General features: G+C 30.7%; 1 protein-coding gene across 2 annotated transcripts in view; it reads left to right on the forward strand.

Annotated features, from left to right (window-relative positions):
• The window catches only part of LOC143244845 (low-density lipoprotein receptor-like), a 65,987-nt gene that overhangs the window by 28,806 nt on the left and 10,407 nt on the right, over nt 1–26,774 (forward strand). Inside the window, exons 7-17 of one of the 2 annotated variants that reach the window (XM_076490244.1) lie at nt 8,187–8,306; nt 8,880–9,008; nt 13,036–13,155; nt 13,261–13,389; nt 16,270–16,441; nt 19,387–19,605; nt 24,198–24,316; nt 24,541–24,680; nt 25,038–25,179; nt 25,385–25,531; nt 26,139–26,207. In XM_076490244.1, coding sequence (XP_076346359.1) covers nt 8,187–8,306; nt 8,880–9,008; nt 13,036–13,155; nt 13,261–13,389; nt 16,270–16,441; nt 19,387–19,605; nt 24,198–24,316; nt 24,541–24,680; nt 25,038–25,179; nt 25,385–25,531; nt 26,139–26,207 — 1,506 coding nt within the window. The remainder of the gene's footprint in view (nt 1–8,186; nt 8,307–8,879; nt 9,009–13,035; nt 13,156–13,260; nt 13,390–16,269; nt 16,442–19,386; nt 19,606–24,197; nt 24,317–24,540; nt 24,681–25,037; nt 25,180–25,384; nt 25,532–26,138; nt 26,208–26,774) is intronic. The other variant, XM_076490245.1, reaches the window with a different exon arrangement.

Raw genomic sequence — 26,774 nt, forward strand, 5'->3', positions numbered from 1 at the left:
ACATCAGTAACACACGTACCTCATTTTCTTATATTACATTCTCTTTCGGAAAAACCTTTAGGGCAAATGTTCCCTTTTTTTTTTTATTCAAAAGGGACTAGAGGGACTTGCTGGCTCTCCAAAGTCAGTAAAGAAACTTTGATCTGGTGACATATTGGTTGAAACATCCACATCCCAACACAGTGAACTCCTCTTGAATTCAAAGGCAATTAGGGATATACCTATTTAGTGGTGGATTCCTGCTTGCCACTTAGCACGGAAGGCTCAAAAGCGGGCCTGGGATACTTTTCGTAGATATCCCACACTTTCAAACCGGGTTGCTTTCCAACGGGCCCGTGCACATGCTAGGTGGTTAAGACGTCAAAGCCAGAAGGAATCTTGGATTAAGTTCACAACCAGCATATCTTCTACCACTAGTTCCAAGATCATGTGGGACAGGATTCGAAAGGTTAATGGGCACTACAATTCTGTCCCCCTTTCGATCTTACTCTCTGGTCAGGAGGTGACTTCGGAACATCGCTAACACTAGGTGAAAGCTTTTGCCGGGTATCTAGCACTTCTGCTTGTTCCTCCACCTTCCTGGCCATCAAGACTCTGGCAGAGCGATCACCTCTTTCCTTTCGAACTGACTGTTTCTTTGACTATAATTGTCCCTTTACCCTGGTGGAACTAAAAATGTCCCTTCATCGGTCTGCCAGTACGTCTGTTGGACCTGATGATATTCATTATGACATGCTGCACCATCTATCTCCTGCTTCTCTTGATGTCCTTCTGATTGTTTTCAACTGGATCTGGCAGGAGAATGTTTTTCCTGATGCCTGGTGCCAGGCTATTATTTTACCTTTCTCTAAGCCAGGGAAAGATCCCAAGATTCCTTCAAACTACCGTCCAATTGCTTTGACGAGCTGTCTCTGTAAGACATTAGAAAGGATGGTTAATGCTTGTCTTGTTTGGTTCCTTGAATCAAACAACCTCCTCTCGCCCACCCAGTGTGGGTTCCGTCGACAGCACTCCACCACAGACCACCTAATTCATCTTGAAACATCTATCAGAGAAAGCTTTCTCAACCGCCAACATCTTGTATCAATATTCTTTGACATAGAGAAGGTTTACGACACAACATGGAGGTATGGCATTTTGCGAGACCTCCATACATATGAGTTATGTGGCCATCTACTCATGTTTATTAAAAATTTTTTAATGGACAGGAGATTCCAAGTTCGTGTAGGTTCGACACTTTCCCGTTCTTTTGTACACGAACTTGGAGTCCCTCAAGGCTGTGTATTGACTGTTACACTCTTCAGTATAAAGATAAATGCCATCACTGAACAACTCCCTCTCACTGTTGTGAATGGGCTGTATGTCGACGACTTTCACATCTCATATCAGTCGTCGAACATGAGATATATTGAGCGGCAACTACAAACCGCTCTCAATTGTGTACGGAAGTGGACTCAGGCGAACGGCTTTAATTTCTCTCTCTCCAAAACTGTATGCATGCACTTTTGCTGCCAAAGGGGTATTCACACTAATTCTGAACTACGTATCGGTGAAGTTGTGCTGCATGTGGTCCCGGAGACCAAGTTCTTGGGGCTTGTCTTTGATCGTAAACTGACCTTTGTACCACACTTAAAGCAGCTTCGGGTCAAATGCACAAGAGCACTGAACATCCTCCGTGTTCTCTCTTCTACCAGTTGGGGGACAGATCGCTGTTCAGTGTTAAAGGTATATCGTGCTCTTATTAGATCGAAACTCGATTATGGATCAATGGTCTATGGCTCTGCCAGACCCTCGGCCTTAAAGATGCTGGACCCCATTCATCACCAAGGACTTCGACTCTGCACTGGGGCTTTCCGTACCTCTCCAGTTCAAAGTATATACATTGAATCTCATGAACCTTCTCTACACCTTCGCTGTTTGCAACTATCTTTACAATATACTTCGAAACTTCATTCCTTACCAAAGCATCCCACCTGGAAATGTGTTTTCCTTCCTCGTCGGGCAGTACTTTTTCAGAACAGACGATCTGTCATTGCTCCGTTTGGCCTTTGCATCCGGGCACAATTGGATGAATTGGGTCTGTCCTTGGATAACATTGCAGATTCCACAGGTTGGCCCATCCCAGCATGGCTTATTACAGCCCCGAAATGTGACCTTTCTTTCAGTCACCTAAAAAAGGCAGATACTCCAGATTGGAAGTACCGTATTTTATTCAATAAATATCTTTCAAACAATCATTTAGTTCCCATTTATACAGATGGTTCCAAATTAGGTAATTCAGTGGGCTCTGCTATGGTTTGCTATGGGTCAGTAGTTGCGCACAGAATCCATTCTACAGCTTCTGTGTTCACTGCTGAACTGTATGCCATATCTCTTGCCCTGGATCATATTGCAGCTGAGCAGTACTCCAACTGCACTATTTATACTGATTTGCTTAGTTCTATACTTGCCTTGGAATCGCTACACGTTAGCTCACATCCTATTCTCGCTGATGTTCGAAACCGACTGGCCCATTTCTCATTAGCAGCTACTTCAATCCAGTTTTTCTGGATACCAGGCCATGTTGGTATTCGCGGGAACGAGCTTGCAGACATGGCAGCTAAATATGTCTGCTTCAGCACCATCACTCCTATGCCTATTCCATACATGGACTATGGTGTTGTCTCCAAGGCTTGGCTCCGTGCCAGCTGGCAGTCCACTTGGAGTAAGCAACGTGACAACAAACTTTTTCAAATCAAACCCAAAATTGGACTTTGGCCATCTAGCTTCCGTAAAGTTTGGAAGGAGGAAGTTGTTCTCAGTAGGCTACACATTGGTCACAGTTTTTTAACTCATCATTTTCTTTTATCTGGAACTGATGCACCAATGTGTAGTTTGTGTAACACTCAAATCACTATCAGCCACGTTTTACTTTCTTGCCATCGTTACAATTCTCAACAACGGCAATATTTTAAACATATTATTTCCCAAGGTCAGTCTGTAACATTGGACAGAGTTATTGGTGATGGTGACTCTGTCCACCTTGATTATGTTTTTAATTTTTTAATGGCCATTAATCTTTTTAATCTCATTTAAGTGTTGCATATTTATTCATTACACCTTTTTAATTGTGGTTCCTTTTTTACAGTTTTAATTTCTCTCCTTCAATTTGACATTGGACAATGGCCAGAACATTAAATAACTTGACACCAGGACTGGAAAGGCCAACTTCAGGTGACTAACGCTACTGTTTGAACTATCTGTTTGAACTACTTGTTAGTCGTCCTAGCAAGTTGTTATTATACTTTTGCTGCATATCATTTCAAGTTTTTACTAGTTAACTTTTTAGTACTGGCCATATTGACTCATAACCCAGAACCAGGACTGGAAAGACCAACTTCAGGTGACTGACGGTGGTTTTTATACTTACCTGTTAGTCTTCCTGGCAGGTTATGATCATTACCATTCTGCTACAGGTAGTTCTTTACAACTTTGTTGACTGGATGTCAACATTGGTTTTTATACCATTTTCTTTTTTAATTGCTGTTTTTACCTTCATTTACTTTTACAAATTTTACTCCATTTACTTGACTTTATCTTTTTACTGGACATTTGGCTACTCATTGTTACAATTTTGCTATGTATCTTTTAAAGCTTCTATTCTTTTACATTTTGATACTGGTTGCTATGACACATAACCCAGAACCAGGACTGGAAAGACCAACTTCAGGTGACTGACGGTGGTTCTTGAACTTACCTGTTAGTCTTCCTGGCGGGTTATGATCATTACCTTTTTGCTAGAGTAAATACCTTACAATTTCTTATACTCTGCCTTCTATCTTAACATTGTAGACTAGGTGTCAACATTGGTTTTATACTTTTTTGTTTTACCTTCATTTCCATTTATGTCTATTACTACATTTATTTATTATTTTTTTATTTTTTTTACATTTTTACCGAATGTCTGGTGCAGATAGCCTTGCTACTTTGTGCCATAAAACACTAAATCAATCAATCAATCAACTCTGCTGTCAGTACAGGGAATTTCAAGGTAAGGTATAGCTCAGTTGACCTGATCAAGTTCTGGGGAGATTAAAGGATCACTTTATACTGAAGAAAGTCATTATGGTTGCAAACAAAAATGTTCTATATCTAGTTCTCTTCATTCTAAATGCCATTTTGCTTCAGTGGAACTGTTAAGGTTTGCATTCTAATTTGGATGACATTAATGCTAATACTTCAGGTTTTCCTTTAGCCAGTGGTCAAAGGGACAATCATATTTTTAGATTTACATTCAACATTATATTGAACTGTTATCTTACAAATTTATTTCAGTGAGTTTAGAATTAAATTATAGATTATTATTGTTATTATTAAAGTTATAGCAATATGTATATATTACTTAAGTAATTAAACTAAAAGTAAATTAAAAAAAAACACAAATATTGATTTTTGTTATGTAATATGTTGAATGCAACTTGGATTTAAATTAGATGTTTATCATGACCAAACACCAAGTCAGTAGCTTTTTACAAATTAGAATCTTGAATTACCAATATTGAGAAGATAGAATATGAAATGGAAGCCTCCAACTTTTTCTGTTTTGTTATTTCTATTTTTAGAAATAATTCCTTGTGTACACCTGCTTCACTCTCGAAGCTATATAACCAATTAAAAACTCTGAATTACTTCAATTGATTTTCTCAGCCTTCCGAAGATGGAAAGTTGCCATGATTTTTTGTTTCAAATCTCAGTAGTAAGTTTGATAAAGTACAGTAGAATTCTGCATTATTGATAGAGTAATTTGTAGTTTCAAGATGCAGGTATATAAAATCTAGTTTTGGTTTACATCTTTTATATGCAAAATTTAGTAAGGTGTAGTAAGCAACACATGGCATTACAGGCAAGCAACCAAGTAAAAAGCTCTTTTCAGTTGTAAGTGGTAGGAATCATTGTTTTATATATTTTTGTATTTACTGTTCTACATTTTAAGAAAAATAACAAATTTAAGAACTTAGTTGTAAATAGTAATAACATGTATTCATATGCAATGTATTGTAGCTGAAATGTGACTATATCTTACAAATACTGGTTTATTAAAAGAAACTGAAGACAGGTTGCTTTGTAAAGGCAAGTTTTATATTGTGTACATTAACATAATTGCACATGTTGCATCATTACAATGTGTAATGTTAGCTTGGTACAGCTGAGAGATCAATGAAATAAAAAAAAAAATAGATATAATGTTTTGAGATTTAAGCTCTTTCATTTGTGGTTTCTTGTTATAATTTTTTATTATCCTAAATCAAGAAAAAAGTGTAATTTATATTTATTTTCTAAATCTTTGTTTGTATGTGTTTGGTTAAGTCAGTGAAACCTGTACAAAGATACAATCATGAAAACAACAGATAAAAAACAAAGCTTTTTTACAAAATGTATGATAATTACCTGAAGATTATTAGGAGTGTATAGGTATTTTAGTGCAAAATTTTACAATTTCGTGATACACAAAGGTAATTTGAATCTTAAGATTATTCTGCATGAGGGATAGTAAGATTAAAAAAAAATGTACAAGCTAAATTTTACTTAAGAAATCTTATAATTCTGTGTATGAAAGCCTTGTAATCTTTACTAATAACCTGCAAAATTTTGTGAGGACACGCATACTATATTAAATGTTATAATATGAAAACTGGACAAGCACAAAATAGTTTTGAGATCAGTCCCTGTCTGTCTAGTTTTCATAAGGATCATATGAAGTTATACTGTTCATCTGTTAGTGTTGTCACAGCTGTGCTTGTCTCGTATTTGGATTATGGTGAGGTAATCAAGGCAATTTCGTGCCAGTTTGTAGTTGATTTGTGGTGAATAAATTTGTAAACTTTTCCAAATCAAACCTTGTATTGTTCTTTGTATCGCTTACATAAGGATCAGAGGGAATTATCTTGTGTAAGCTATACATTGGTCAGTTGTTTACTTGTTTTGTTTTTGTTGGACTGATCTGCTAATATAGATTTTGAGACTCTTGCTTCCATGCCATTGTTACGGCTGCAAGTGGCAGCATCATTTTCAACGTATTTTTTCCGAGTTTTTACCCATGATGCTAGGACAGCGTTACTGTTAGTGGTTAACATGGTCCACATTAATCAATTTTTAGGTTTTTAAGGGTCATTGGTTTTCATTATTTTTAAGATTTGTTTGGCTTGTAGTTTTTGGTTTTTCATAGTTTTATTTCTTGTAAGAAATTGTTGCTCGTTTATATTATCCATTTTTGATTTTTAAGCATTACCTTGTCATTTTCTGTTTTCTTCTGTTTGGCTGCCTTCCTTTTATGACGTCACATCAAATGGCTTAATCATTTGATAATTAAACACAGCCTTGGAAAAGTATTAAAAAAATTTTGAATATAATTGGAATAAATAAGCAATTGGTGGTGTAGTTTATGGTTTTACATTGGAAAGTTGCTAGGTGTGTTAAAGGCATTGAATAGGAATGCTTGAAGATTTGGGAACAAACTTCAGAAATGTGAACATGTTTTTAGTGTAATTAAAGATTATTTGTGAAATTTTTTGTGTGTTAAATTGTGTTTTGTAAGCTACAGAAAATATCCAATAAGCTTAGTTAGCTGTAGTGAATGTGTGGTAGGCAGTGGCTAAATATTTTGATCAGTCTGTATTTACTGAATATACTTTTTGAAGCAGCATGCACTTAATCATAATTGCAGTCATTCTGAATAAAAACACTACTACCATTATTAGTGATTGTACATATTTTTTTTGATTATCAATTAAATTTATTTAAACAGTCATTGGGGGATTATTGCATATTTAAAAAAAACACATTTTAACATCAGGAATTCAGCAAATATGAAATGTTGGGGTTATTTTTTTAAAACATTTGTAGAAAGTTTTTTTAAATATGCCAATAGTGATTGTCTGGGGAAACCAAAGTAAATAAGAAAACAGGTTAAAACTTAAATCCTCTATGTAACAGTTATAGTTAGCTTCTAATATTGGTGTGGTTAAAAGCAAAACAAACTTTTATTATGCTACTGATGCAATTATCCAGCTGTTCATTATTTGTGGTTTTTCTTACCCACTGAAGTTTTATCAAAAAAATTGGGTTATTATAGTTCTAGATAATAATTTGCATGTTTTGGAGAAATTGTTGCTTGGAAACTAACTTTATTTGCACAAACATAGGTGTCGACTGATTCTTTGGGTGTTTTTTTTTTTGTGCAGGATCTGGTACATGTTCAAATTGTAGTTTAGCCAGTTTAAGCCCATCCTTTCATCTTTTATTTTTAGCTATTAAGACAAACATACAAAGTATTTATAGTTTGGTTAATTTTATTTGATTACCAATTTAAGATATAGTATACAAAAACAAACAATATACACCCTAAGAGTTCTTAAAGGTCTTGCTCAGTTTCAGTTGTTTGCCATCCTCTGCTGCATGATAGGCATTCTTTAACCACAGATGACTGTTAGGTTTTGTTGGTTAGACATAAATAATCCACCTGAGATGTTCATAGAACTTTGCATCTGATGTAAGGTTGATTGATGAGCTGGCATCTTTTTTTGTCTTCCCTCTCTTTGGTTTGAATTGCATTTGTGATTGCTTTTATGAAGAACTCTACCATTATTTGCTCATCCATGAAATTTTTGCAGGTTGCCAGAATATTATTTTGTTCCTACCAGTCATCAATGTCAATGAAATTCATAGAAATTGAGCTAGACTGGCTGACACGTGGCATTTATGATTATAATTTTGTGATAACCTGAAGACAGACATTTTTAAATTTCTAAAACTGACAATTAATGCAAATTCTGTATTTATAAAATACTTTTCTTCATAGAAACTACATAATCTGTAGAAAATCAATCTCAAGTTTAAAACAGCTTCATTCAGTAGTTTTTGTTCTTTGAAATGCTGTATAACTACACAGATGTCAGATCAGTGCACCCTGTTCTAGAATTTAAGAATAAATTTTGTTGCTAGTAGGCCTTGATATAAGTAAATTTTTGTTTTTAATGAAGTCAGTAGTAGTCAATGTTCAGCAGTCATTTTGTATGGTTTCTGGGAATGTGTTTTAAGATCTAATAGTTGACTTTTTTTAATTTAGCATTAATAAAATTTCATAACTGACCTTATTAAAAATAGAAGTGTTTTATCTAAACTTTATTATGTTTTTCTAAACTTTAAAGGCACAATTACATGTCGACCTGACCAGTTTCAGTGTAAGAACCATCACTGTATTCCTGGACATTTACAATGTAATGGAGAAAATGAATGCTCTGATGGATCAGATGAGGAGAATTGTCCAGGTTAGTCATTTTACATCACACTCAAGCTTTGGTATTTAATTGAGTATCTATAATATTTTCTTTTTATATGAAAAAACAATTGTACATATTTATTTCAATTGTATATATGCATTTCATTTGCTTGCTTTATTTGTAGGAGTTGATAAAGATCTCACAGCTCTTAATATTTATGTATCTGAAGTATTGTCATGTATGAATTACAATGAAAATTGTAAATATACCAAGTTTACTTGAAAAGTGTTAACTGTAAAAAAAAAAAAAGAAAAAAATTAATTTTAATTGTATAGAATTTCTACCCTCTTATAAACAAAACAGAGTATTAGAAGTATAAGATTATGTAAGTTAGGACCCACTTTTTATTTTAAAATAGTTTGTTAGCAGGGTATTTTATCTCCAAAGAATCTTAGGAATTATTAATGCTTGTTTTACCTTCCATAATGTATGAATATACTTGTGAAACTTTTTATGGAAGAGATTAAAACTATTTAAATAATCAATGTTTTAAGAAAAGGTAACTAGTCAAAAGAATTTGTTTGATCAAGATAGTGTGAAAAAATCTGATTTGTTTTCTAGTGTTACACAAGTCATGTGACCCAGAGACTCAATTTGACTGTGGTGATCATCATTGCATTCCTATAAATTTAGTATGTAATAACAAGAATGACTGTGGGGATTGGGAGGATGAATCTGACCATTTGTGCAGTAAGTTTATGCTATAGAACTTAAACATACAAACTTAGAATTTTTGTATTAATAGTATTATTTTGCAGAGAAAAAGTATACATTATTTTATGAATGCATCATAGTTATTTTAAATGTATGTAAATGTAAATAGTGCAATAAACACTAAATTTTATTTTGGTTTTAACATGGGACCACATGACCTCTTTTTATTCGTTTTAAAGCCTTTGCAAATTTGATACTTCTAACTTTCAGTATAGTGTGCATATCTTTTCAAACCTCAGCATTATCTCACTTAGTATTATAAGTCTTTAACATACAAAATTCATATTTTTTTTAGTGAAATATTTGTAATAAAATAGATTTGTCTATAAATGTATTGAATATTTGTTTGAATAGTCAGTGCAAAATAATTTTCTTGTTAAAACTAGAAATATTTTTTCATATTTTAGAAATCTGAAACTTCCTTTGTGTGTAATCCCTCAGACATCCTAAATACATTTCAAACATATTTTTTTTGTTTTTCAGTAAAATTTGACATATAATTTCTGAATGCTTGTAAAACCAAAATTTAGAATTCATTGCCCTTAAACCTACAATGGTATAATTTATTTTATAATTTTTTTTTTCTTTTTAAGTTTATAGTACACATACAAATTTTAACACTAATTCTGTAAATGTACCTCAATGGTGTTTTAAAATGTTACATTATATCAACTTGGCATTCCCATCAAATTTTCCACAAAATTAGTTACCTACAGTAAATGAAATGTGTGTATATTTACAAAATGTTACCTATAAACTTAGTGTATTTTTTACTTGCTTACTGCCAAGTTTTACCGTCTTAGGAAATATGTATTTGTTACAACATTTTTTTAGAAAATTAAAAGTGGATTATTGATGTAATGTATTTAGATACAAAGAAATTTTCCTTCTGTGGTGTTTATTCTCAGGATTCTCATGTTATACAAATGCTATTCTGTTTCACTTTTCCATTATAGTGTGGGAAGTTTTATTTTTAACCCCCTGACTGTTGTCCAAATAGATTTTGTAACTCTTGTGAAATATTTTTACAAACATGAAACTAATAGATAAAACATTGTAGCTTGACATGAACTTTTCTAAAAGTAGGTAGTTCCATAAAATTAAATATTTAATTTGTATTTTTTCTGCTGTTTTAGTATTAAAACAAGCAAAAAAAGTTATTTAATGTAGTTGTAATGCACTCACTCTGAATAACTAGTTCACTTGTAAGGTGACTTTTAAGTATAAAATTACTGTTTATTATACTACAGTTTTTGCATTTCATTTGCATAATCTCCAGAATCTCTGAAATAAATATCTAAAGTTTTTTAAGTTAAATGTTTATTTTTTATTTTCCAGTATCTTTATCATATAAATTCTAGCTTTTTATAATCGTGTACCATCCATTGAAAATTTTATGAAATCAAAGTATGCACTTATCTTCATCAAATAGTTTTAAAATATCTTCTTTGGGTCATGTGCATAACCTACATCTTTATCTTTTCACTTAATTTATTTTTAATGTTTTATTTTCTTTCCAGTTTATGTATGTCAATATGTCAACCAATGCTCTCGACTTATCATGAGCAGACTTGGGGCTCAGACACATTTGCTGATTGCAAAATGATGTGTGTGCACACTTTTATTTTTATAAACATTCAAAAGCAAGCTAACTAGGCAAAAGCAAAATTATTAAACCTTTCAAATGTGAATTTTAGAGTTCAAATGATACATAATTTGCTGAAATATAAAAATAAAACCAAAATACAGTTTAATTGTATCAATCTAAGTATAAAACAAAGTGTTAGGTCTACCTGTCTAAACAGTAGACTAACCTTTTTTTACTTTGCATATTCTTACTTGTATGCTGTAAATGTTTCTTGGTCAAGTTCAAAAATTAGCATGAAATCTGCTATTTCTGTTGGTTATAAGCATACCATTCAATTTAAAATTCACTTAACAAGAGAGGGTTTACCTTATAAGTAGGTGTGGCTTATCTTTGACTCTGGAAGTTTTTGCATCAGGATTTTGTGTGACTAGTTCATGAAAGTACTCAAATTACTTCTAAAGAACTTCAGGGTTGTACTTTGATCATCAGAAGGAAGGCAGACTATGTTCTTGCACTTGTTTCTTCTGTATGAGCACTTAAAGTTGAGATAATTAATTGTGTTCGTGATTCGTACTGAAGTTTTGTTTTTTACAGGTTTCTTTAGAAGTAAAGGACTAAAATATCTAATATAGAACTCAATTAGTATTTGCTTAATAATTTCATTAAAATACATTTATATGGTACTGTGCAAAAGTATTAGGACAAGAGTATATTTTGTCATTATTTCCACTTTGTGGAGCTAGTTCTTCCTTGCCATTACAAAATATAAATTTCAATACTGTGGCAATGCTTCACTGATCCCTATTGACACTTGAATAATCTAGGATGAGAATACTTGTTCATTTCCTAGAATTTCCATATACTTGTATCAAGGGCATGTTATAATGGCTTGAATAAACATACTGATCAAATTTAGGGTCTGATATAACTGTTTTGTGTTAACTTTAAAGAAATAAACTGGGAAGGAACTAGCATATTTTACTGGTATATGCTAGAAGAAATCAATTTAATAGCACTTCACAAATAAACCTAGATGAAAAAATGTATTTACCACAATATCTTAAGATTTGTTGCCATGCAAACAAGCATAAAGAATTCTTAGTAGAGCAGAAAATTTACATAAATTCTTTACATGATGCTCTGTCGTGGGGTTTCTGACAAATTACTGCAAATTTGATGCTTCCCAAACATTATCAAGTATACCCTTGATTCTGAAACTCAGACAGGTAAATTTAAAAATTGGAAAGGAAAGTGCAGAACACCTGAGCTTAATGATACTGATGTTAATGATCTTTGTGTTTACAGCCTTTGGGACAGAAGAAAGGCTGCTGTGATTTCAAGCATGTGATAAATGACTTTGTACCAAATGTCAAAGTGTCCAGATCTAAAGTATCAAGAAAACTAATTGAGTATGAAATATTTATTGGTTTAGTAGTTAAAAAAAACCTTTTCTTTTATCTTCAAATATTGTCAAAAGTTGAAATTTGCTAGAAAGTACAAAACTGGACTGTTGATGACTGGAAAAGGGCATTATGGATGGATGAGTTCAAGTTTGAAATGTATGGTTCAAAGAATAGTTTGAATATGTTGTGGAAGAAAGGTAAAAGATACTTCAATGCATAACACCCACCATGAAGAATGATGAAGGCAAGGTGATAGTTTTGGGGTGTTTTTCTGCTGAGACAGCAGGAGATATTTGCAAAACAGAAGGAATAATGGAACAGTGCAGGTACTATTAGTTACTGATCTGTCATGATATACCCAGTGGTTTGCAGATTATTGGTAAAGGATTCTACTGCCAAAAAGATAATAATTCAAACACTCATTCAACCTAAGCAGAACTTACTTGGATGAGAAAGTAGCTGCTGGAGTCATTGAAATGATGCAATGGCCCCCATAAACTCTGAGCTCAACTTAATTGAACTTATCTGGGAGTTGGTAGATCAAAATCTTGATAAATCAAAAGCTCCTACCAAAGAAATTTTATGGGAATGTATTAAAAGGCATTTGGAATAAAATCCCAACAGACACTTTGATTAAATATGTTGTAATAATGCCTGAAAGACTAGTTATTAAAACAAAAGAGGGACACACAAAATATGAACTTTTTGTTGAACTTGAGCATTTCTACCTTAATTAAATTTTTGATGTAATTTAATTACATGTACATAAAAGGATTTAATAATGGTAACATTATCATAGGATTAAGAAAATATTTAAGGGACTTGTATAAAAGAAGAATATAAACCACTGTGAAAATGTAAAAGTTCCATCAGCTGTTTTGAAACGTAAAGTTTGTCATAAAACTTTATTTGCCAGTTTCAAATTGTGAGAAACACAACTTAATTTTTAGTAATGTTGATTTTACTATAACTTATTTTATTAGTATACAATCTTTTTGTCTTGTTATTTTAGATCGTAATGGATGTGAAGATAATAATGGAGGATGTTCTCAAAAGTGTATCAACATGGCTGCTGGTTTCCGCTGTTCTTGCTATGAAGGCTATAAACTTGTAGATAATAAAACCTGTGAAGGTAAACATGATATACTAAGACTTTTATAATAATTACAAGTTTGTAAAAGCAGCTTAAAAATGTTTTGTAATTTTAAAAATTTAAAGGTGTTTTACTTCCCACTAGATATCAATGAGTGTGCAATACAGGGATCCTGCTCACAAAGATGTGTGAATACCAAAGGCAGTTATAAGTGTGAATGTGTTGAAGGTTATGTTTTGGAGCCACGTAATCATCATAGGTGCAAAGTGTCAGGTAAGTGTGAAAAAAATGTTTTGAGGTATGATTTGTTATGGTATTAGCTTATTTGTCCTACAGCTTTAATCATTATTTGGACTGGTGGGTGATTGCTCTCAAATTTTAAAGGTATAGTACAAACTTGTGCAGTAATGTCCAGTTTATATATATATATATAAATATAAAAAAAATATATTGGACTTGGCATAGTATTTCTTTTGCTTTTTTTATTTTTTTCAGAGTCAGAGACACTTTTTTGACTTGAAGATGAAAAATCCTTATTTTCTGTGTTGGGGTTGTTTAGTAGTTAGTATGCTGTACTATTGATGTGAGAAACCATGGTTCACATCTTTGTACAAAGTGAGGCAGATATCATGCTTTGCACTTTGTGGCTGTTGGTTGCATTTTCAGAATGATCATATTCCACTACTCAGTTATGAGTGTGTGGTTTGGGTGTTGCTGATAGTTTCATTCACTCTGGTTTTAGTTTTGATAAAAAATAGAATACAACAAACTCTTGTATTGGATCATTTTTTAGCCTTAGTTTTGGCTGTTTTTTAAAACTCAGCTTCATTAGTAGTTATTCAAATTACATGTTGTGCCATCATAACATGTTGGCATTGTGAAGGTTTGGAATAATGAAACCACAAGTGAAAAGTAAAATCTTATGAAATATAATTTTATTTCCCAGTGAATGATCATTTATTTGTAAATAAACACAAACCCATACTTTTGGATGAACTGAAATATTTTTAAAAGATAGAAAAATGCATTATTTTAAAATGACTTCTTGATGTTACATAGAAATAAAAATTGAATTTTTGTTTGTTTTTTATTTGTGAAACACCAAATGAACATCACATGTTCCAAGTATGAGTAAAAACCTATTGAAAAAATATTAGAATTATAAAGTTAGATTTGCAAATGTGCATTTGACATCTGGAAGGTCACATTGGTTATGGTGTTTACAGAGATGCCAACCATTGCGATTTTGGTGTATACATTACGACTATATGCTCATACAGACAAATGTTATGACTCGTTGCAACTCCCAAATTGTTATATAGGTCTATACAATAAAGTGATAAATTGTTCCCCCAGGGCTTGAAAGGGGTAAAGAAATTTCTAGTGAGATACAAATTTTGATAATAAACGACATTAGATAAGTTAGATAAGTTAACATTTTTATTGGACAACAAAATGAACTTATTTTGTCTTTTTCTTCAGTCTGCAATTCCTCTATTTAAGCAAGCCAATTCGATTTTGCAAAAAGAACCTTGCATACATATTATGCATAGAACTCTGATTACAAAAGTTAAAAAATATACTTGTCAGATACATCAAGCCAGAATATCTTGAAGGCAACATTGTTGAATTTGATTACAACAATGAATCCTTACACAAATCTGATGAGGCAGTTTCTGTTGTAAATGCTGCCAAGGAATACATTGTTAAATATGAAAAGGACCTGGACCTGATCAGCTTCTACACCAGTGTCAAGAAATACTATATTGCAGCTACAAATTACATGATGAAACATTTCCCTCTAAATGATTTTCTGATTCATGCAGAGGTTGCTGATCCAAAACTAAAAGTCAGCAAAGATTTCTCTTGTCTATGCTTCTTCACAGATGTGTATCCTGTCCTTGTCAGTAGACATGAGCATGACACTATTGACAAGTTGGAAGGGCAATATTTGAACTATCAAATTGATACTTTCTCAGAAACTGTCCTTCAGTTGAATGTTGACAAGTTTTGGGTTCAGCTGTCTACTGTTAAGGATGGAAATGGCAACCAGAAGTATGACATTCTTTGTAGGGTTATGCTTGGAATTCGTACAATCTTCCATTCTAATGCTGACAGTGAAAGGATATTTGGTTTAGTGACTAAAAACAAAAGCAAGTTCAGACCAAACTTGAGCACCTCAGTTTTGAGCATTATTATAACACACAAGATATGTATGCAGTCAAATGAACAATGTTGTTATACATCCCAACCATCCAGACATTCTCATGAAAGCAAAGGCTGCAACAGCTGCAAAACTATTACAATAAGTGTCTCAAACACGATATAAACTAGTTCTTACACAAAGGCTTTTTCTGCTGACTGTTTGTGCATGTTCAATGTTGTTTTACCAGTATGTTTGTTCCTCTGTGCTAAATAAGACATAATTTCAAAAGAATTTTTTAAAATTTATTTATTAAATACATAAAACAGTCCTAAATGAGCAAGCTATAGCAGTAATAAATAATAAGTTATAATAATAATAATAATAATAATAATAATACTAATAATAATAATAAACAGCTTAGAGACCTTGGTTAGGCCTAGTAGCTGGAAATGATAAAGGGCTCTGTCTACAATTATTAGGCTCTGTCATTTGAAATCGTTGGCATCTCTGTATTTAAACCAGTAAAACTTAATAAAAATTATAATCCATTGTTTTCAAACTTTCATGAGATAAAAGTTAGTATAAATTTATCTAATGCTATATGTCAAACATTTTCTGCTCCTGATGGTTTTGTTGTTTATTATACTCAGTTTTTGTTGTCACTGTCTCTTTTTGTAATGTCAGTTATTTCAACTGTACTCTGTGCTCAGTTAGTAAATTAAATGATGACAAAAGCTTCAAACTTTTACCAAAGTATTTTATGGCTACAACAGTTTAGCAAGAATTTATTTAATTCATAATAGATGAATATGACAAAGGTTGTAATGTTTGATAATCTTGTTGTCTTTGCAAGATAAGTTTACTGTATGCTTTTTGATTTTACTTTTCCCCCTTTGCAATTTATTACTAATTCTTATGTCCAAAAATGTAAAACTTTATAGATATTTAATATGCATGTGTCAAAAAAAAATGTATTGGGAGCTAGTGCTATTTTTTTTTATTTGCAGAAGGAGGTGCTGTATTACTTTTCAGTAATCGCCGGGATGTACGAAAACTTGACCTAGAAAGCCTAGAATATAAAGCTGTTATTAGCAATCTTCGAAGTGTGATTGCATTAGACTATGTTTATGATGCAGGGATTTTGATATGGTCAGATGTTGCAGAGGAGTGCATTAAGAGGTGAATAAAGATTGACTTTGTATTAAAGTGTAATTTTATATGCAACAAAATTGGCTTTGCATTAGAGTATAATTTTATATGCAATATAAATGTCTTTGATAACTGCCAATCATAAAATTACATCCTTTGTTTTCAGTATTTTCAAGGAACATGTGGTAGCCACAAATAGATATACAGGGTGTTCAGAAAGTCATTGTGCAGTTTTGTCTGTTAATAAATATATAAGTGCACAGTAATTTTTCGAACACCCTGTATATGTAGTGTGCTCCACTCCTTTGTAAACTTTCTTTAACAATTCTTATTCAGATATTGTGCTTCAATAACCAGGTATTAATTGGAAAGACTTAAACTGACACAGCAAGATTTTTTTTTTTTTTTTGTAAATATGCTGTTGCTGTTATACTTAGATCTGCATTTTTCTGTTTTGTTTGAACCTGCTCATTTTAATTGTCTGACTTGTCTTAAATACTAGTATGGATAATTCATGTACATTTAAAATATTCTGATAATAGTAATTTATATTTTGTTGGACCATGTGTTGGTCATTTTTCCCAATTTACTGAACAAGAAACTATGATATTCAGTCCTAATTATTGTTCTGGTAATTTGTAATTAAACTTTTTTTTTTTATAGCTTGTAATGTTTTGTGAATGTTTTAAACACTTGTCACATTGAAAGATGACACACTGTATGCAACTGGCATTGCACTTTGGCTTATCCCTATTGTGATGGGTTTTCTTTTGTCAGTGTTCAAAGGGAAAGTTGTCATGTTTGTAGACTTACATTAAAAAAATTTATTGAAGTACTATTATGAATGTATGTCATTAAACTTGGTATCAAATTATAGATTATAATTAAAATGTTGGTATTTTACCTTAGTTAATTTCTTAAATTTAAAGTAAATATTTAGAAAATTCATAAGTTTGTTTTTTATGTGTTATGTATTTTGAATGCAGCTTTTGTTCGTAGGTGTTTGGGATGTGCAAGTACAAAGTCTAGTTTCTTAAGAATTAGAAGCTGAAACTACAGATACTTATGAGCTAGAGTATGAAATAAGAGGCTTTTCTGTTTTGTGAAATATCACTGTCTACTGTATTCCATTTTTGGAATTGCTTATGTACAGCTGTTTTACTTTATCGTATTTAGTCTAGTAAGTCTCATAAACTAATGTGGAATATTATTCTTTAATAGTACTTAGTTTGGCCTACAAAAACATTTTACTCTTGATTTCCTGAAAGATAATACTTTTGACACCCTAGAGTTAAGTTGACAAAAGTCTTGCATGAAGTTATAAGTTATCTTATCTGTTTTTCAAATATTTTATTAGGAAAAAGAGCTGAATTCTGTGTTTCTGGGTAGGAAGTAAACCATAGATTATAAAATTTTTTGCCTTACTGTATAAATTAGCTAAATAAGTACAGTTACTTGCTTATAAACTTGTATAATTTATAGTTAAGAGAACTACAATCTTAGAAATCTTACTTTATATTTTCAAAAATAATTATTTTGGTACAGGAATGTAAATAATCATTCTTACATATCAGAATGTCTGAAAATAATATGAATGCTTTGTGCATGTATAAATATATATATATTAAGTCATTGTTCTTACAAAAATTTAGTCTACACACATAGTGACATTTTAGATAAGTAACAGAACTATGAAATGAGCTTTATATTCTTGGTTCTTCTGTTTTATGTTTTAGACATGTTAAAAGAAGCAATGTCTAATGTCAATGATGATAATACTGAGCAATTGACACAAAGATGCTATATAACCCAAGCATTTTCAAAAGGTGGACCTCAGTGATAAATGATGATTTAATAGATCTCTTATGTTTTCTACAGATTTGTAGCAAAACTATTATACAGAATTTTTAGATGTGGCATGTTATTGAATGATTCTGCTTTCTAACCAAGTGAATTTGAAAATACTACTAATTTATCCTGGAGTACATTTGTATACTTGTAATAAATTTAATTTCATGCATGATAGAAACAAAACTACTTGTAAATTAAACTTTTGTCACCTCAACTATTAATTTGTTTTATTGTGAACTACAGAAATTTTACATGCTAAAGCTAAATATATTAATGCAATTGACATAAGTCTGATATTTAATCGTATTTTGATGCTACCTAACTGATTGATTAGATTGGTCAGAGCCCACTTGTATCATGTCTACATGCTGGAAGAACACAGTGACTTTATTGATGTATGATGTTTAGAAAAACAAGTCTGTTTAAGAAATCTATTTAACATAAAGATATAATACTGTGACACAAGAGCTTTCAAAAGGCAGACCTTTCTTTTTAAGAAACAAACTACTATTGAAATACTTTAAGAATACTGTGTTTAGATGTATTCTCATCAGTTCTCTGACATGAAATAGTCTTTGAACTAAGTGTAGTTATTACTTTCTTGATTAAATTAATTATGAAAATATTAAATCAGATTCTCATATGTAAAATAGATGGCTTTGTCATTCTACTAAATAGAATAATAATTTGAAGTGGATGAATATGGTGTTTTTCAGAAACTATACATGAACTGCTGAATAACTCAAAAGAAAAAAAAATCATGTTTAACAATACCTTACAATCATTGAACTGTCAAATGGGGAAAAATTATACTTTCACTTTTTTTATTATTGAAAATTTATATTTGTAAGTTTGTTTGTTTTTTTTCCTTTTTGCCTTTATAAGATTGCTCAGTGGAATATTGCTGCTTAAAAGTGCTAGTTATCAGTAGTGATATGCCTGGTTGTTAGTGGAAATGGAGAATCCATAATCCAACATTTAATAGTTTTAATACATTTCATATTTTTTTGTGATATGTTAAACTTATGAATTAAGTGTCTGTATGTGAAGAAAGAGAGAGATGTTATCTATTGAATTTGCTAAACTTTCTTACAGTTCAACTGTTTTTTTTTTTTAACTTTCAGTGCCCCAATTAATACTGGCAGTCCAGTAACGATACTTGTGAATAATAATATTGGCACACCTGATGGAATTGCCATAGATTGGATTTATAACCACATTTATTGGACAGACACAGAAAAGAACACTATTGAAGTGGCAGATATGCAAGGAAACCTGAGAAAAGCTCTGATTGTGGAAAATCTTGATGAGCCTAGAGCTATTGTAGTGAATCCTTTGGATGGGTTAGTATATTGTATGATACTTTTAATAATAACTTCTGTTGTGATAGCAAACCTTCTCATTAATGGCTATAAATTTCCAGTTTTATGTTTTGATAGGTTTTTCTCTGTGCAATTGGAAAATTTGTTTATTTACATGACTCAGATAAAATTATAAAAGGAGGCCAAAAAAGCAACAATTATGTGAAAGTTAAATTTTTTAATTATTTCATTTAAAACAAACATTAATAAAACTTAATCAAAAAAGAATTAAAACCACAAAATTTTAGGTGTGAATTTCTTTTGTTATTCATTCAGTTACATTGTACATACAAAGAAAATAAAGCTTATTATTGAAAATTCTATTCTACTTTATTCTTAGTTGTCCTTGAAAATGGGTGACAACCCTTCTGTAGAAGCTACTTGGCATGTAGGCCTGCTATTAAGAGTAAAGTAATTGAATAGTTTATGTGTGGAATATAAAGCTACTTTGAACATAAGAAAATTCATATCACATAATCTAGTTATTTGTTTTATGTAATGAAAGTATAAATTTTGATCAAACCAATGTTTTTCTCTCATTTAATTATCAAATATTATTCTATGGCATGAAGACTTGCTCTGGAACTTTTATATGTTGAAAGAGTAATGTGATATATTTTCCTAATTCTATAGTGAAAGATAGCTTTTTGCAAGAAGTTATATAATGCAGGTTACATTCCCACAGTTTGAGACTTGAATGAACATGAGGAGATATTAAAAGATATGGTTGTACACTGCAAACAAGAACAATGTAGATAAACATGGTGAGATACAAACTATGAAGATTTCTACATTGAAGAGAGAAAGCCACTGGTTGTAGATTACAAGAATGCACAGTACAGATAAATCAAACTTAATGAGATACAACCTGTAAAAACTATACTTTGGTAAACAAGCAAGCATTTCAGGCATTTCATGTTTTAATTCTCTTCATATGCAGCACTTGTAGTGTAAATTGTGGTGATGTTAATTTTTTGAAGTGACATGTATTTTAATTATTTGAAATAATTAAGTAATTGTAAAATGAAATATGTATATTTGAATATTAATTTTTGTTTATGGAAGTTAATTACTTTAATAATATACTTCCACTTTGGAATTTCAGTTGCATGTTAAAAAAAAAAAGCCAGGTTTTAAGAAGTTCCAGTTATCACACAGTTCAACATCTAACTTGTTAAAAAAAAAAAAAAAAAAAAAGTGTAAAATATTACTTTAAAAATATATATACACTTTTTCCAAACATGAGTACAATATAAGAGAATATCAGCAAGTATTCTAAACATACAAAAGTGAAGGGAAATAAATTTCATGCAACAAATATTTTGTATTGAAAGTATGTATACAAATATTTGTAATGTTTTTGTAACTATTTAACAAATTGTTACAAAAGCTACTTTGCTTGTTCTAAAATGAATTTGCAGAGAAATTCACATATTAAATTACCACCACATTTCTCAAAGTAAATGTAGATGTTGGCCTTTATTAGCAGTTTAGGTATTTTGCAAAATTTGAGGGGTACTTGAACGTAGCTTTAAATTTAGATGTAATGGGATTAATTGAAAGTTATTCTAATATTTAAATTCTTAATCTTATATAAAGTATTTCTAAAATTAGCAACAATAAGAGCTTGCCACTAAAAAGTCATTTCAAAATATTCTGAATGTTGATTTAATTTTACAGGCACTATAACAAATGATCAGTCTTTATCATCTCTGTAAGGGAACATATCTGACCTTCTAACAAAACCATTAAAATGTTTCAAATTTGACAATAATACCATGGTAATTGAAACTAGTTGCAAAATATAAAATATATGTCATGTTTTCAAAGGATTCCAACTTATGCATTTATTTAGGTTATTTCAAAACTCTGTTATCTGAAAATTTAGTTTAACAAGGTTGATAGTGGCATTAACAAACAAGACACTTGTTTACTATTTAGTATCCATAATGACAGACATCTTTGAATCATTAAAAACAATTCTACAACAGTTCAGTATTTAATTTTACACCTGCCATTTCTTAGTGAGTTTAATAATTTTGAAATATAGTGTTTATAATTTAAATTAGTTGTCAGTTTTAAGAAAATGTGCTATAAATGAATCATAGGTTTTCAGATTTGAGTTATTTAACTATAATACAAATTGACAATTTTATTATGAATTTTGTGACTAAATATTGTATGTGGCCAAGTTGAATATGTATGTGTTTTTATTTCAAGATATAATCTTTTACTGAAGTTTATTTATGTGAGATGAATAACTTTTACATTTTCTATATTCTGGTAAATTACATAATCTTGATGCTCATAGTTCATTTAAATAACACATTTGTTTGCCGTATCAGTGAAAACAAATTTATATGAAATACCTGACACTTATTTTTAAATAGGATATTTGTGGTTAAGTAAAAGAAAATATAAAATAATTTAGAAATGTCATAATTTGCACAGAATAACTTGTAATTAGTTGGAAATAATTACAGAATATTGTTTGAGGTTTTAGCAACCAAGAAATTGTTGATTACGTAAAAAAAAAAAAAAGCCTGATGTACCTTTAAGTCAAGTGAAAGTTTTTTAATCAAATAGTGGGGGAAGTGTTCAAATATTAGTAGGTAATTCCTGTTTAGTGAGTAAAATTTATGCATATTTTCCATTATCTGTATAGAACATGGTTTATGTATTGATAAATGAATTATATTTATATGGGTCAAACACTCATTGTATTTGTTGATTTGCATTCAAACTGTTATTGAACAACTATTTTATGGATTTATGTCAAGTTTGGTATCAAATTGTAGATTATAATTAAACTTAGTCTTATACATCATTAATTTCTTAATTTAAAACTAAATGAAAAAAAATACTAAATTTATTTTGGTAGTTCAAATTAGATATTTGTGATGTCTAGTTTCTTGCAAACTAGGAACACAAATGACTAATATTTACAAGAGAGAATGTAAAATAAGAACATCCTATTTTTTTCTGTTTACTGAGATATTACTACATTTACTGAGTCAAACACAGTAGTACCACTCACCTTTCCATTTTTGGAAGTGCTTACTTGTACCTACTTTTTTCTGTGATGTCAATAGCCAATTTAAAGCTCAGAATGTCCCACTAGTAGGTTTGTCAGCCTCTTTGAAGTTTTTGGGCAACAAACTATTTATTTTCATACTAAATTTCAAGCAATAAGGTAAGACTTTAATGTACTCAAAAATTCATATTTTTTAGACACAAATACAGCTTAGTTACTGAGCTTGATAAATTATAGTGGAATTATTTGGTATTGATGTAGTAAGTTATATTTGGCTATTTTCAAAATGTGTATAAAAACCTAACAAAATTACCTTGTTTCACATCCTCCATATGTGAAATTATAAGGCTTAGCAATCTGTTGCAAGCAGCAAAGGAGTAGAAAGTTGATAACTAGAAAATATAATTGTTTTACTTTTTTATTGTTCTGTATTTTAAGAAAATTAAGTTTAAGAACTTGTTTATATGTAGTAATAACAATTATATGTATATGATGTATTATAACTAAAAAGCAGCTGTATTTTACAAAATGCTGGTGCTTTACAATATAGCAAAGACAAAGTCACCTTATAAAAGTTAATTTATATTACTGGATATGGTAACATGAATGCACATGCACAGCATCATTACAGTATCTTTGATCTTGGGCAACAATGGCTGAAAGGGCAGTATAATAAAAATGATTGTGTATAATGTCATGAGATTTAATCTATTTATACTAAACATTTGTGTTTTTGTGTTATTTGTAATCTTTTTAGAATGAAAAAAGCAAAATTTTGGTTTATTTTCTAGTTTTTTTATTGTGATTATAAGCTTCATTAAATTGTTTTATCAGCTATTTTCACACATGAATCTCTGTATAAGTTCAAATCAAAGTTTTTATCTTAAAATATACTGTATTTATCTGGAAGTTATAAGGGCTTTGCATCTGAAATTTGAAAATTTTCTGATGCATTAAAGTATGTTTGATCTTAGTTAATTATTTTGCATGTTAGGTAGTGAACATTCATAAAGAAAAATGGCATGAGATAAACATTACTTACAAAAAATTTAAAACTTAATATAAAAAAAAGTTATTTTGTATATGATAGCTTTGTAATATTTACTGATAATCTGTAAAATAATGTGAAGATATGCTTACTAATTTAAAAGGTATAGCATAAAAACTGTAACTAGCACAAAATGATTGAAATTGATCAATGATACTGAGTCTGTGCTGAAATGGTTAAGGCAAATGAATGTCCATGTTATAAAATGCTAGAAAAATAGAGAAAGCATTTCAGCATTATACAAAGCATCCTCTATATTGTATCTTATTTTACAAGCACAGATATAATTAATTTGTAGTTTTAAGGTAAATTTCATTTCAGATGTATAGGTTTTAATTAACTATTTCAGCCAACTGGAAGCTTAAATAAGTAAGGATTTGTATTTCCTTCTTAGCTTAAAATAAACTAGTATATTAACTCCCATGTGCTTTGTGTAGCATTAGCTTAATACACCTTTTTATGTATAACATGGTCTTGTATTTCTGTAATTAGATGGATGTTTTGGACTGATTGGGGAACTCCAGCCAAGATTGAACGTGCTGGCTTGGATGGATCACATCGGGAAACTGTTGTCACTTCTGATGTTCAGTGGCCTAATGGACTAGCATTAGGTATGTAAGCCTTTATTATGCTTAGTTTAAAAATGAAAACAATACTTATCTGTAAGACAGAAGACTTGTACAATTAATTTTTTAATATGAAAATGGGGATTTTTTTTAGTTAAGGAGAAAAAAATGAAACAAGCTTTATAGAGGTAAAAGGCAAAAACAGAACAGATTTTAATAGTCAATTGCATCTTTAGTTTGCTAAAACTATTGCATGTTTATTTACACAGATTTAGTATCCAGGAAAATATTCTGGGTTGATGCCAAACTTCATACACTCAGTAGTGCAGACTATTCTGGGGATAATCAACAAGTGGTTTTGTTTTCACCTAAAGATCTTAAACACCCTTTCTCTGTTGATGTGTTTGAGGTAAATCAGTTTTTCTGTTTTGAGTAGTATTGACTTTGAAAATTTTTTGATGCATGAAAGTATTATTAATCTGAAATTCAAAATGACATTGCATGTTTAGATGGTGAAAATTCATAAAAAAAACATGAGAAAAATGTTACTTAAAAATTGTAAGACATAATAGTAAAAAAATATTTTGTATACAAAAGCATTGTGATGTTTACTGTTAATTTGCAAAATTTCATAAGATAATGCTAGCTAATGAAAAAGTTAATGTATGAAATTTGTAAGGTGAAAAATGTTATTCTGTTTTATTTTTGAAAAACTGTCTTGGAAGTTTTGTGTTTTGTTTTTATCTTTGTATTCTGTTATATGCAGGACTGGGCATATTGGACAGACTGGGAATCTCAAAGCATCCACAGAGTTAATAAGTTTACTGGTAAGGAAGTGAGTAATGTGACTGTTGGTGTATATTCTCCCATGGATGTGCACATTTATCACAAGTATAAGCAACCCAATGGTGAGTAGAGTTCAAATTAATTTCAGTGTTGGCTATATCTTTACCAAGTAGTTTGCTAAAAAAAATAGTCAAGTTATTGTTAATAGAAAAGCTAATTGTATTAGGGTATTAAATCATTAGTATTAAGTAATTTGAGTTCTATGGAGAAAAATTTTGATTTCATATTAGCATCAAATAACTTTTTATAATACTTTACCAAAACTAGGTGAGAACCATTGCAGTAATCAGAATGGGTATTGTTCCCACCTCTGTTTGCCATCACCCATCCTAACTCCAGATACTCCAAAGTTCAGATGTGTGTGTCCCGATAATATGGAACTTCAGAGCGATCAAAGAACCTGCATTATCACAGGTGGATTTCTTTTAGTTTTGTTTAAATATTTTAAGCAATCCTGGAAGGAAAGCAGGATGAATGTTTTGTTTAGAGTGACAAGTATCAAAGCAAGAAATGTTCCTTGAATTTATAGTTTGTCATAAATTTACTAAATGCTGGAATGGAACAAATTTGCATGCTGGATGATCAGACAGTGCCAGAAGAATAACTACAAAATAATTTTATCTCTGGGCTTCACACAAAAAATTAAGTTTTTTTTTTTTTGGTGTACCCATGCAAATTCTAATTTATTTATTTATTCAACTTTAAAAATGTCTAATGGTAAATCTTAATTTGATTTCTTTTCAATATTTTTTGTTAATTAAGAGGTAACATGTTTTTAAAATGTAAACTGTGATGTTTGTAATGTTTTAACAGTAGAGCAATCCAAACTTTACAGATATTCTAGTTGTAAAGTTTAATTTACTGTGCTGAGGAAACAATTTAAACAGTAGTAAGTGAAGCCCCTTCAATGACTTGTCTGTTTAACAAAAGTTATTGATGTTATGATTGTCAGTATTCTGAACTATTTTTGCCAAGTCTTGTTTTGTGTAATATTGCAATTTACTTGTTACTGTTCTTCTAGCACCAGCAACAACACTGAGTACAAATACTACTACTACTATCTCTCAGCCAATTGCATCCTTATCTCCAGGTACTACAAAAGTGCTTTTTTTTTCCAGTTAAACTAGTTGTGCTTGTTTCTTTATTTAATGATATATATACTTGTCTAGCATAAAAATAACATTTAGTTACTTATTACTGTGTGTGTGCACACATGTACTCATACATTGTAATGTTTGGAAAATTAAAATGAATAAGAATAATGAAATAGTCTGTCAATCACATCATATTTGTTTTATCTAATTATAGTGAGGCCTTTCTTTCAATACTAAGGCTCACTGGGAAGGCTTCTATGAGGTGGATGTAGCCATGGTCAAGACTATGCATCATGTTAAAATTGTCTAACAACTGTCTTGGTGTAAATGAGTTTTAAGTCATTACACTTTAGAATTGTTTTATTTACATCAAACAGTTTATTTAATGTAAATTAATCATTTGATTTTTACTTATTAATTGGAAGAACTGGCAAACCAGAAAGCTGTTATTTTTTATTTTTTTTTGTGTTGATATCAGTGTTATTTCCATCACGTATCTATTGGAATACATGTAAAAGCAATTAACTTCCGATTTTCATATAGACTGGTTAACTACTAAGGAG

Source organism: Tachypleus tridentatus, chromosome 2, assembly GCF_004210375.1.
Source record: "Tachypleus tridentatus isolate NWPU-2018 chromosome 2, ASM421037v1, whole genome shotgun sequence".
NCBI classification, from domain to species: Eukaryota; Metazoa; Arthropoda; class Merostomata; order Xiphosura; family Limulidae; genus Tachypleus; species Tachypleus tridentatus.